General features: G+C 32.4%; 1 protein-coding gene across 3 annotated transcripts in view; it reads right to left on the reverse strand.

Annotated features, from left to right (window-relative positions):
* Positions 1 to 14,368, reverse strand: part of Fstl5 (follistatin like 5) — a 718,855-nt gene that overhangs the window by 368,085 nt on the left and 336,402 nt on the right. For all 3 annotated transcript variants that reach the window (XM_042668417.1, XM_042668419.1, XM_042668418.1), the window contains exons 4-5: positions 11,955 to 12,148; positions 540 to 660 (exon numbers count right to left, since the gene is read on the reverse strand). In XM_042668417.1, coding sequence (XP_042524351.1) covers positions 540 to 660; positions 11,955 to 12,148 — 315 coding nt within the window. The remainder of the gene's footprint in view (positions 1 to 539; positions 661 to 11,954; positions 12,149 to 14,368) is intronic.

Below are 14,368 nucleotides of genomic sequence, written 5' to 3' on the forward strand. Positions count from 1 at the left end.
TTTGCTCTTTCAAGTATAATTAGGCAATATTAAGATACATTAAGCAACTCAAACATACATAAATTATTTCAAAGTACTTTCATGTAAATATCATTATTCATTTTAATGAATGCAAGAGCAAATACAAAGACTAATAGCTTGAAATATTCACAACCTCTACTTGTTAATTCATTTTACTTTCTCAGTAATGTTACAAAGTCACTACAAAAATAAATTATTTATCATGCATAGTGACATGGGTCAAGTGTTGCTCCCACTTCCTCGTAGGTAACTTTGAAAGTAGCCCTGTGAAACCATTGCCATTTCTTCCTCAGGACTCAGTGAGATCCATGCATAACAAAGTCATGAATGTATCAGTGATTGTTTGTTTTAAGGCTACTAGCTATCTTTGACTGTACATACTTCTGGGGTCACCAAAATGCTATTTCTACCAATTTGATCACTTATAGCCAGAAATACCTTGTAGTTTTAAGCTCAGTATAACATATCATATTGATAAGGCAACAGGAAAAAAATTAGACATTGAATCATATACTCACGGAATGCTCTGTAAAATTCTTCAAGTGCCAGGTGCTTGTCAGTATTGAAATCATCATACTTCAGTAGATCATACAGAGTGCATTCAGAAAGATCCTTGCCTATTTCTTCCTGTTTTATCACCTGACAAGAAAATTTTAACCAGACTTTAATATTTGTATCACAAATACTGCTATAATAAAATTAATTATATATAACAATGACATAAAAATTGGTTTTAAATATGAGTGGACTGAAGGCATGGTCAAAATCGTAGAGGGCCTGCATACCAAAGGACCTGAGTTCTCTGGAATAGCCAGAAAAAAAAGATAAAATAAATAAATAAAATAAAATTTAAAAACTGAATGAATGAAAAAAAATAAATATGTACTTCAACAAAGAAAAAAAGAATCAACCTAGTGAAAGTCCAGGTTTTCATTTACAGAACAATTATTTGTAACCATTTCAATGACAACATTATATAATTAATGTATGAACTTACTTAGAATTTCATCCAAACCTTGTAATACGAAAGTCTGACACAGGTACTGAACATTTGTATTTCACTCTCCTACATTACTCCATTACTCAAGTAAATATTTCTACAGGAAAATCATACCATGTGTCTCAATGACCTATGTCATGATAAAACAGTGCTTTTTCTTCATACTACCTGGAAAAATTGAAGTTAGAATCATTCTGCCTCTACCTCCTCCCCAGCTGAAATTTCAGTCATTTGGGATTATGCGTTACTTTCATGGTCACAAAAGGACTATTAAGCAAATGATTGTTTCTAAGATCCAGATATAATTGATGCATCAATTGATGAAGAAAATCTACCCAAGCATGGGTGAGGAAATAATCAAATTTCTTTTTTATTCGCTTCTCAGTCCATGGACTGTGGCTATAGTTTTTTGATAGTCTATTGATTTTTTCTGTAATAAAACAGCTTCCCACAATTTTTCAGACAATCCTGTTGATTTATTTGACTAGTTGAATAACTGTGCCCAACATCATTCAGTCTTTTTCACATTTTCCAACATTCAGAGGAAGTCATTCATATTGTTTAAAACTGGACAGCACAGTTTATTGCTTTGTTTTGTTTTCAAAATGGTGTGGTGCCAAGCATCAGTGGTTCCCAAATGTAATCCTAGCTACTCTAGAGACTAAGTTCTCTGGATTGATGTTCAATGGTATCCCAGGTATACAAACTGAAGATTCTTATTCTCAATTAACCACCAAAAATCAGGAAATGGGGCTGTGTCTCAAGTAGTAGAACCTCTCTGCCTTGAGCAAAAAAAAATAATAAACCCAAGAAGGAGTATGAGGTCCTGAATTTAAGTTCTAGTATAGGCACAAATACACACACACAGAAGTGATATAGCAAATCACATAAGTGATATAGCATAGTCTCTGAAGTTAGCCAGAGGTATATTACACAGTTAAGTGTAACATTCAACACATTTGTATGTTTTTAAAACACAATGTAAAATTCAAACGTTATTCTTCTTAGACTATGTCTCTTGAGGTAATTCACTGCAGCCTATGTAAGCTGTGTGTGTTCACAGCAGTCTGTCATTTCTTTGAGTAAATCACATCATTATATCATCACATCATTATATCAATGATAAATTGCTGGTACCATTTTCTAAGTCTCTTTGGACACTTTTGAAGTGAAATTGTAATGAACGTTTAGATTATTATCTTTAGTAGTTGTATAAAGAAGTTGCCATTTAACAAAGCAGTGAATACAATACATCATCACGGTCACTCCTTTCAACATTTTCATCCATCCAGCCGGACCCACCCCTTCCCTTATTTTTCTTATTTTTGAAGCATATACATTGAATTCTTGACTGCATTCTTCTCCTCTTCCTCTTCATCTATACCTTCTCCCTTGATCCTACCCCATCTCTTCTAAGTACCTGTTTCCTGATTCTTATTTGCTAAGCTTTGAATTTGCCTAAGAATTACACTATTTGAGTATTTACCATATTGTAATCACTTGAATACCACCTAGCATGTTTACTTGTAGGTTTAGAGATTAATTCTACCTTCTACATATGAGGGAAAACTTTGTCTCTCTGGACTTGACTTATATTTTTTAAAATATAATATTTCCATTCTATAGTGCATTTTTATTCACTCATGTGAATATTCCAAGTTGTGCTACATTGTTCATCCATGAACGGTGGGGATATCTGAAGATGGAGCTCTGTGCATGGACCCCTGGTAATTGGTTATTCTGGTGCCTCCCTAGATACCTCAGCCACAACATAAAATAAGAGTAGGTACGCTGATTAAAAGAACCCATATAACGGAGTGATTTCTCTATTATTGTGTAGAGTATTCACATTTTACTGGCTAAATTTATATTTGCTACCTTGGAGTAGGGAAATCAAAATTCATGTGGTCTATCTACTTCTTATAATCACACTTTGTGGCTGGGGAGTATTGCAACTTAGAAGTTCATAAAATCCAGCTGGAGAGATTAACAGAAGTATCAAAATTCTGGAGCCATTTCTCTATAAGCCTGTGGGGAAGCAAAATCTTGCTTCTCTATTTAGAAAGCAAGTTCACTCTCAGTCATTTCCCATCTGCTACTGGATTGAATACACAAAGTGGTTTTTCTAGATGCTGTATTATCTAACCCAACTGTGTGTTTCCTAAAGATTTGAATTTCTGGAATTGAGTAATTAGAATTTTGATACCAGAATTTGGTCATGTATTTTGGTAATATTTAGTGACTCCTATTCTCATAGTAATTTGTAAATAGCAATAAAGGAGAATTTGTCCAAGTCTCATCCTTTATTTTTTAATTTACTTCAGGAAAAATTGTGTATTAGTCCAAGAGAATGAGCTTGTAAAATTTTCCCTTTGCTGGCTCTTGGCATGTTATTTGCTAAGGTGGCAATTATCAGTTTTGCTAATATAATTTTAATACCCTAAAATTATTAATCATAATAATACAGTTTTCTTATATCTTGAGTATGAAAAATGCCTTTTTTAATAACTTTTATAAAATAGAGTATTGTAAATTCAAGCAAGAGTAATCAGGCAAAAAGGAACAAACTCAGAGGCATCATACTGGAAAGTATGGCATAAATCATCCCTGTATAAAGGCAGTACGCTTCCATATAAAGAGAATCCCAAAACATTAAACAAAAAAAAATTACAGGTAAATTGAGTAAAGTTCCAGAATATAAAGTAAATTTATGAAAAAGAAATACAACACATCAATATACCAATAACAAATTATATGAAAAAGCAAACAAAGAAGTAATCACATTTTTATTGTCACCAATAACAGTGCTTAAAAAAATTCAACTGAAGGGTGAAAAAATTCTTTACAATAAAATCTATAAAATTTAATAAACGAAAATGTGACTGGATGTGGTGCTGCACTGCAATAATCTACACTACTTACAGAAATAAAGCCAACCTGAAGAAAAGTTTCTGTGAGACTCTTATGTCCAATTAATTAAAAAAGTAGAAGTAGAGCTGTGGCTCAAACTGGTAGAGTGGTAGCTTTGATCAAAAAAGCTCAGGGACAGTGCCCAGGCTCTGAGTACAAGTCCCATGACTGACTAAAACACACACACACACACACACACACACACACACACACACACAGGTTTAGAGGCATGGCTCAGGAAGTAGCACTCTGGTTGAGAAAGCATGAGGCCCTAAGTTTAGTCCTTAGTATGAGAGAGAGAGAGAGAGAGAGAGAGAGAGATCCATTAAATTTCACTATAAAAAATGAAAAATAAATGCTCAATGTCTAAGGATTAAGAGTTTCCATTTTTTTAGTGTTCCTATATCTAAAAATGATCTACAGTTTCAAAGCAATCTCTATCAAAATACAATGACCTTATTCACAGAAGTATAAAAACAATCCCACAGTTCATGTGGAAACAAATGATATATATACATACACATATGCATACACACACACACACACACACACACACACACACACACACACACACAAAAGCAGGCCAAAACAATCTAACATAAGAACAAAGCAGCAAATTACTTTAAGATAAATACGTGTTTTAAAGATATACTGCAATGCTGTATAAATCAAAACATCCTGGTATAGTAGGCAGACACAAAAAACCAATGGAACAGAATAAACAGCCTACTGGAAAACCCATGTATCTCTAGTCAAGTGATCTATGAAAATTTTCTCAGAACATGTGTAGGAGAAATGACAATCTCTTCAGTAAAGATTGCCTCCTGGAAATCTTGTTATTTATACATGGAGGAATGAAATCAGAACTGTCTCTCCCTTTTCAAAAATAATCTCAAGTGAGATTATGAATTTAAAATGATGAAAGTACAGAACAAAATACTTCATGATATTGGAATTGTCAAGGACTGTTGTTTAGACCCTGAAAACACAGAAAGCTCAAACAAATGGAGACAACTTAGACTTCCCAATGCAAATAGCTTCTGCACAGAAAAAGAAATCATTAGCACACCAAAAGAAGTGTTTACAAAATATACACCTGATAAAGATTTAATGTTCGAATTACACAATGAACTTTCACAAGTCATCAGTAAAATTCTGAAAATGGCCAGTAAACCTACAACAACATTTCTAAAAGAGACCCTCAAAATGGCCAATGGGCCTGCAAGAATCTTATTATCACTGATCATAAGGAAAATAAAAAGACTCAGTAAAAATAAATAAATAAAAATAACACAAAGTTAATATTGAATATAATACAATGTAATCATGTATCGAAACATTATCCATCGTCCGCAAATATGTAAAAGTATTAATAGTATAAAAATGAAATGTAAAAAAATTAAAAAATAAATAAATAAATAAAAATTTAAAAAAATGAAATGTTTGGGGCTGGGAAGGTATCTCAGTGGTAAAGTGCTTGCCTTGCATGCATGAGGCCTGGATTTGATTTCTCAGCCCCACATAAGCAGAAAAAGCTGGGAATAGTGTTGTGGCTCAAGTGGTAGAGCATTAGCCTTGAGCTGAAGAGCTGAGGGACCGTCCCCAGGCCCTGAGTTCAGGCCCCACAACTCACAAAAAAGAAATGAAATTTTGAAAAGTTGCTCCCATGAAAAATGCTATTTACTGAGGTCAGAGCACACGCACACACACACACACATATATACACATACATGTGCATGTGTATTTGTATTATACATGCATACATATTTATTTAGTTATGTGTGCTGATGCACACATATATGCTCTCATAGAATAAATATATACATTATTTCAGATAACAAGTGACAGGAAGAGGAGAAAGCTGATAAAATAAATGCAATTTGGTCTGTATATAAAAATATTGCCTCTCCTGCTATAGAAATACATACAAGAGTATTAAGTTATTTGGAAATTACACTTTTTATATTGACTCATAAAAGATATAGAAGACATTTCTTGATTTTATAATGTTGGGAAGTCTGTGTATGAGTATGGAGAGTAGAATAGAATCTTCTAGTTCTTTGTTTTCCTTTGCTGTCCTTGGTGGGGATAAGAGAGAAAGAATGGATCCATGGGGAGTTAAATTCCTCATATGTCCAAGCTCTGTGAATTCTGGTCTTTCCTTTCCAAACTCTTTTCCAAACAAAACATAATCACGTTAAGATAGTAGTGGTCTTGGAACAATTAAGAGTTCACTTCAAAGAGTTCATTTCAAAGAAAGTCCATAGTATCATTGTGAATTTGAAGACAGGTAGATGTAGTCACTTGTCATCAAATGTGTAGACCGCACTAAAATTTAAAGAACAGTACATAAAGATCCTTTTCTTATAGATTTGTGTTTCTCCTAAGATGAATGAGATTATGTACAACATAGTCTGAACAACTTTTTGTCTCATTTTCTCCCTCCTTTCTTCTTCTATTCCTTTCATCAGTTATCATGTGCTGAGAGGGGTAGTAGGTGCGGGAGGTGCACTAGCAGTACAAAATGGCACAGTGTGAGGACTATGTGGAGTCTGCTCTAAGAAAAATTAGTAAGAGTGTGAAAAATATAAGTAAAGATATAATTGTCAGCATTTCTCTGAATGTAATCTGAAAAGAAAGAATAAATCATGTTATATTACTGGTTTAAGCATAAATAGCTACTGCTACCACATGAGAAATGTATTTTTTTTAAATAAAAGAATAAATGGAAATAATTTAGTCTGTTTTCTTTTATGTTTTCTAATGTGGCTAACTTGTAAAATTTAGTATAGCCAATCTCAATTATTTAAAAGACCACCTAGACAGCCACATTTATCAGTTACTTTGTACTGATAGCAAAAGTCTTATTTTTAAGACGCCTAATATGACTAGACAATTCTCTGAACACATTTTAAATGAATGTTTATATTCGTGTGTGTGTGTGTGTGTGTGTGTGTGTGTGTGTGTGTGTGTGTGTGTGTGTATACTGGTACTGTGGCTTGAAATTAGGGTCTCATTTAACTTTTATGCTCAAGACTGCTTCTCTCTCACTTGTACTGTATCAACATTTCCAGCTTTTTGTGTTTTTTTTTTGGTTAATTGGAGACAAGAGCCTCATCGTCTTTTCTGGCTAAGCTTGCTTCAAACTCCAGTTCTCAGATATCAGTATTTAGGGTTAGAGTCCTGAGCCACTTGCTCCCTGGTAAGAAGATTTTTATTATCTGCACCAAACAAGGGCTTCACATCTAAAATATACTTAGAGTTTAAAAAATGAAGCCCCAAAATTAACACTCAAAAAAAAAAACCCAGTTAATAAATAAGCTAAAGACTTAGAGACTTCTCAAAAGAAGTGAGAATGGCCAACAGACACAGGTTAAACATCTCTGGTAATAAAAGAAATACAAATCAAAACAACATTAGGATTCCACTTCATCACAGATAAAATGGCCATTGAGGCTGGGAAGGTGGCTCAGTGGTAGAGTGCTTTCCTAGTATGTATGAGGCCCTGGGTTCGACTGCTCAGTACCACATAAATAAGAATTAATTTGAAGAATGGCCATTATTTAGAAAAGTAACAATAGCAGATGCTGGTGAGGATATGGCCAAAATTGAATGCTAATATACTATTGGTGGGAATGTAAATTTGTTCAACCACTTTGAAAAGCAGTATGGAAGTTTCTCAAAAGAATAGACATAGAGCTTCCCATGACCTATCAATTCCACTCCTGGGCGCTTATCTAGTAGACCACAAACAAGGCAACACTAAACTACTTACATTCTCATCCTTCCTGTTCAGGGCCCCTTGTTAGTATTATCAGTACTTTGAGACCCTTAAGAAGAGAAAGCAAATTTCCAATAAGATGGTACCATACCTGCTGACTAGATAATTCAACTCTACCACACATGCACTTAGCTTCTACCAACCATATGATAGGATTATGGGCTTTGCAATGCAAGAATAGTTAAAATTTTCTTCTAAAGGACAGAGCAATCCCCATTTTGCTGCTTATTCCGAATGTTAATGAGATTAATTAGCATGGTGTTCTGTGGGAACCCATACTTATCTCAATTCTGCAACCACTCAAGGGTTGTTTGTTTGTATGCAGTTTGTTCTTTATGAACCAACTTTTTATCTAAAGACAGAATAATTCTAACTAATCTCACAGTACATAAATATGCTGACTAGATCCAAAAATGAAAAAATACTTAACAAACCTAATAGGCTTTATCAATTCAAAATATAGATTAACTGGCTCTTTCCCTATGCAAAAAATTTCAAGGCTAATATTTTATATATTCAAATACTACAAAAACATCAATGCCATAACCACCCATTAGCTTAAAAATAATTCTCATTTATTCATGCTTTTTATTTAATTTTGTAAATGTAGTCACATGGGGAGTCAGTGAGCAAATGGCATTGTAAGTCAAATTTATATAACATAATCTAAACCCTGTGAACAAGTACTTTTTTCTATTATTTTAATAGAGTTGGCATGTATGTCCATTAGGACAACATCTCATTTGAATATGCCTTTCTAATATGAGTCAGCTTATTAAAATGACAGATTCTAAATGGAGAAAAACCTAAACCAATATATTCAATAATGTTGCTTGTTTGAACTCAGAATCACACAGAACTTCTGTAAGCTATATGATATTATTCTTTGAAATAAGAGCCAGAGGAAAAAGGTTTTTCAAATTCTCAGAAGTTAGTGTTTGTTAATAACACAGTCAACACTGTTATTCTACCAAGTGTAGTCTACTTGACATCACTTTGTCTTACCCAAAGGAAGAAATATAACTTTCATGTCTGTTATGTTGCTTCCTGTAGTTTCAGTTATTCACAGAAAATTGTGTCAAAAATTCTGTAACTAATTTATGTCTTAAATTTTAAAATATTTTGAGTAATGTTATGAAAGATCGTATCATCCTGCTTCACCCCACCCAGGAGTGCTTAGAGTAAATAAAGTCAAAAAGCGTATTACTTAAGATAGTATACATAATACATTTGTGTGTGTGTGTGTGTGTGTGTGTGTGTGTGTGTGTGTGTGTAAATTTAGAGGGGATAATAAGATACCTGAATTAGTGACTTAATTAAGTTAGTCAAGTTTCAGATTTAACAATATACTACCAATTCTGAAACTTCAATGCTGGACAAGACAATTTAAGAGAAGGTGAAATCCAGATGATTAGTTCTGGGGAGGAGAAAGATAAATGTTTGGCTATCAGAAAAGGTAGGGGTGTGATGGGGTTGGGTGGACAGTTACCACTTTCACCTTTTTCCTCAGGGCATAAAATTCAGTGCTAAAGAATAGGAAGAACATTCAAAGTTCTCCATCCTCATTCTGTATATGAGCCACTGGGTAAAGTACCAATTGAAAAAATGACTGAGGGGTTAAATAAACATTAGGTCTACCCATCCATTTCCAATAAATAATAGGCAATGAAAGTGAATAAGCAAAAGGAAAAATATTTTACATGTGACTGAAACATTACCTCTGCCATGTAGAATTTAAGACACGTATATGAGAAGAGATAGTCCTGTTATATTACTGTGAAAAATAGATACTCCACTTATCTAACATCCTGGGATGACAGGATATATACATATACATATATGTATATATGTAACATATATACACATGTAACATATATACATATATATACATATATATGTACATATATAGGTATATATGTACATATGTAACATATATACATATATATGTTATATATATGTATATGTGTAACATATATACATATACATATATATCACACATTTAAATTATTAGTTTTGATTATTTAAATGCATGATATATATTCTTGTATATATACATGTGTTCATGAATATATACATATTTAAATGGATTATAGTTTAGAATATTTCAAACTATAATATATAAAGTATAATATGAAACCCATATATAACTATATAAACTATATATATTATCTAAACTTTTAATTCATTAACTATAATACATGAATATATATTAACATTGATATTAACGAAAATATCAATTTAAATGCATGGTTTAGTAAAAAGTTTGTGTTCTATTGCTTAAAATATAAACTTACAAACTGTAATCAATATAAATTCATGGTTACATAAAATGTTGGGTTGTTTAATGCAATTTTTCATTGTTGCTTAACAGTTTGTTGGGAAAGGAAATTGCACAAATCTAGCTATTGAACACTTAAGTTTATTTAGTGATACTTTAATATAGATCAGCTTCTCAAAATAAAAACCAAGTAATATTTAAGTTCTAAAAAATTAAATATTATACCTATAATGTCATGAACACTACTAGGTAGTTAAAACAAATGCTCAATATCTTAGTGATGGCAGAGTGACTATATTTACTTGCTTCAGGACAGAACCAGGATTTATTAACCTTGATGCTAGTTATTTCAGATAGAAAGTTGAGCATCTCTGATGAGTAGAAGAAAATAAAACATGCTACCATTTCTTTTCTTATTTTCCTGAAATAGCCAAAATTATTTCTCTTTTCATGCAAGCTATATATTCATGATTAAACCATGTTGTATGGTTATAGTTATTTACATAAATGTCTACAGTATTTTATTTGTTCTCATTTGAGATTCAATTTTAAGCATTAAACTCCAAAGTAAAATAAGCTGGAAATTTCACTCAGTCATCACTGGCTAACTCACACATGAGTTACCACTTTACTTCCACCATCCAAAATCTGAAGGTCAGGGAAACATTATTATAGCTCTATATCATGTCCTCGTGTATTCGAAGGTTCTAGTTCTAAATTATAAAAGGATCATATCAAATTGAAGTAATAGTTCTATGGTTATTGCTAATTCAGAGATAGAGATTTTGACTCACTTGTCATAGGTTACAGTTTGCCTAATCAAAGTTCTTAGCCATTATGCTATGATCATAAAATAGGTGATTGAAAAAACCTTAAGAATGCATCCCTCTCCAATTATTTATTTCTTTTCCAATAGGGAAATTTAATTTTGAGATTTTTCAAGGTAAATCTCATTTCCTTTTTTAAGTTACATTTTCTTAGTCTTAATCTGTTTTGATTTCCTTTTTCAGTTACTACATTTACAAGTCACCTAAACTTTCAAATGTCAATGAAAAAAATCTATCTATTGATTAACATTAATCAGTTCCCTAAAACACTACATTTCTAAAAGATTTAAATTTTACTTTGTAATGAAACCAGCCAGGGCAGGAAAGTCTGTGAACTCATATCTACAATTAAGTACCTAAGAGCAAAAAGTGGAGCATTGGCTCATACGGTAGAGTGCTATCCTTGAACACAAAAGCTCAGGGAAAGCACACAGGCAGCAAGTTTAAGCCTCAGGATCAACACACACACACAAACACACACACATACACACACATACACACACACACAGAGATAGATAGATAGATATTCTGTTGTGCTGTTGAAGACCAAAACTCAGAGCCTTACAGATACTATACTAGAATTCTTTTTTTTTTTTTGTCGGTCTTGGTGCTTGAACTCTGGGCCTAAATGCGGTCCCTCAGCTCTTCAGCTCAAGGCTAGCTCTCTACCACTTGAGCTACAGCGCCACTTCCAGTTTTTTGGTGGTTTATTGAAGGTAAGAGTTTCACAGTTGTTCCTGGCTTTGAACCGCGATCCTCAGCCTCCTGAGTAGCTAGGATTACAGGCATGAGCCACCAGCGCCCAGCTACTATACTAGAATTCTATACTGTGCTATTACCCTAGCACCTAACATTTTGAGATATGGCATTAGTTTATATCTCCACATCCTCCTGAATCTCTCTCCACCTTGTTGGAAATAACAAACTGCACCATTGTGCCTATCTAAAATCACCAGTTTTTACTCTTCAAGTTGTATTCATACATTTTTAATAACAGGTTATATATAAGATTTTTATATAATAAATTCTGACAAACAAAAATGTATTATGTATACTGCCTATAAGTAATAAGCTTGTTGATTTTATCATTAATTATTAACTTACTTGATTAATCACTGGCTTAATCATTAATCATACCTGAGTTAGTTCATTACTATCTATAAATCCATTACTATCTGCATCAAAATATTTAAACATTTGATCCACCAAAATCTTCTGTGATACATCATCACTCTTAGGATTTTTATTATCTTGTATGATGCTCTTCTGGTTTTGTAAATCCAGAAGCATGCTTTTCATCTTGCTGTATTCTGTGGTCTTGCAGTTTTCTCCTGCAATTAAAAAAAAAAAAACTAAGTTATTTTCAAAAAAACTTTGCTGAAAAATATTTTATTAATATTTAGAAGCTGCTATTATATAGACAATATAGGGTACATAATTTTAATTTTGAATACTATATACTTTACAACTTGTATAAAAACAAGGAATAAGAAATCTCCAAAATTAGATAGAAAACTCATTTCTTCCAAATGTAATAACATATTTTTTCTATGAAGGAAACAGGTGCTTGGAGAGATAGAATGTCCTCAGACTAAAATCATTTTCTCAGTCTCCCATTAATCATTTAGATGATTAATGAGGAATATGTATGCATGTATGTATCCATATATGTGTATATTGTATATTTTATATAGCTTTACAGTGGCACAAAATGAGGTGCAGGGAAGTGAAATTAATTTAGATGGGGCTTGGATTTGAATTTAAATTAATTTATATTTCACTCTGAGAAATTCTATCATTTTAAAAGCAAAATACATTTAAAGTTTTTTGATTTGTTTTAAAGACCCTATCTCTTCTATTTTTTGGTATCAAACTATCTGTATTTCAGTAAGCTTAGTATCACTAAGTTTATGTTTTATTTACCAAAAAGTCTTTCCTATTATCCTGACATTTATTTTTCTCTCTTTAAGCACACTCAGAGTACAACATGGCAAATTTACATTTTTTTTAATTTTATCTTTGAATATTTCATCACCAAGCTACAATTATAATCTTTTCAATTATTATCATTAAGTATTTGTGCAAAGAGTTTGAATCTAACATCTCACTTTATAAATACAGTGATATTGGTCAAGCTGACCAATATCAAACCTTGCATCCCACTGCCACATCTCTCTGAATCTACCAATCTAATCCATTTACCTGGTTTCATTTTTATATATGCATTGAATGTTATGATTGCATCCACTCATCCTTCCCTCTCTCCATTGGTCTCCTTTATCCTTACCCTTTGGCCTAACACTTTGGCCTAACCCTTCTCCAACAACATGTATTCTAGTTTCCTAATATTTGTTTTATCATATTTCAAGTTAACAAAATTATTGAAAGGAGTTACCCCCTTGGAATCCTTTTTAGCTTACAGTATATCTTAGATAATATGTTTATGTATATATTCATATTATCTTGTATACATTTAAACATATTTATAATTTAGGTTTTCACATAGGAGAAAAATGTGACTCTTTTGGCTATCAGTCTGATTTGCTTCATTATATATACTTGAAAAGAGATATCACAACAGACACAAGTAACTTTTAAAATATTATAGGGGAAAAAATCTCAAGGCATTATGTCAACAAACTAGAACATGTAGAAGAAATGACTACATTCCTAGATGACCATAATGTATCAAAGATAACCCAAGAGGATATAATACACTTAAAACATCTGTACAAAGCAATGAGACTGAAATGGCAACAAAAAAAATGTCAGCCCACAACGTCTAAGTCTGGATGGATGCACAATGGAATTTTCTGGGATATTTAAAGAACTAATACTAATATGCCTCAAAATCTTTCTATGAGTTTGAAAGGGAGGAATCACTACCAAACTCATTCTATGAAGCCAGCATTACACTCATCTCCAAACCAACATTCAATAAAATATAGTCTTACTGAAGTAACCATACACAACACATTTTCAATATCTCCTAAGTAATAACCAGAAAAATAAGAGGAAGATCATATTTAATGAAATTAGGTGTTTGACTTAATATCTCTCAATAAATCTATAACAACCTACAGTTTAACAACAAAAATTATATAGTGCCTTTGATATTTTCACTTATATTATTATTATTATTAATATTATTATTGTCAGTTGTGAGGCCTGAACTCTGGGCTTGGGCATTTATTTATTTATTTTATTTACTTATTTATTGTTGAACTGGAGATGGAACTCTGAGCCTTAAGCACTGTACATGGAGCCACCCCTCCAGTTCTTTCTTGTTAGTTCCTCAGTCTGTTGCTTACTTTACTCAAACTGGGTTCGACTTTAACATTCCCACCTTCTCCTCCAGAGTAGGTAGGATTGCAGGTATGCATCCTATGCCAGCAATTTCTATGTTTATACATACTAAATTTTTGCAAAAAAATTTAATATCCATCTAAGCATTATTAAAGGGAAATTACTTAAAACACAATGCATTTGATGGACATGCTTCCTAATTAATGTTTAAGAGTTAATCTTCCTGGAAAAAAAGAGAAGTGTTA

This window comes from Dipodomys spectabilis, unplaced genomic scaffold (genome assembly GCF_019054845.1).
Source record: "Dipodomys spectabilis isolate Male_0828 unplaced genomic scaffold, ASM1905484v1 ptg000436l, whole genome shotgun sequence".
Lineage (NCBI taxonomy): Eukaryota > Metazoa > Chordata > Mammalia > Rodentia > Heteromyidae > Dipodomys > Dipodomys spectabilis.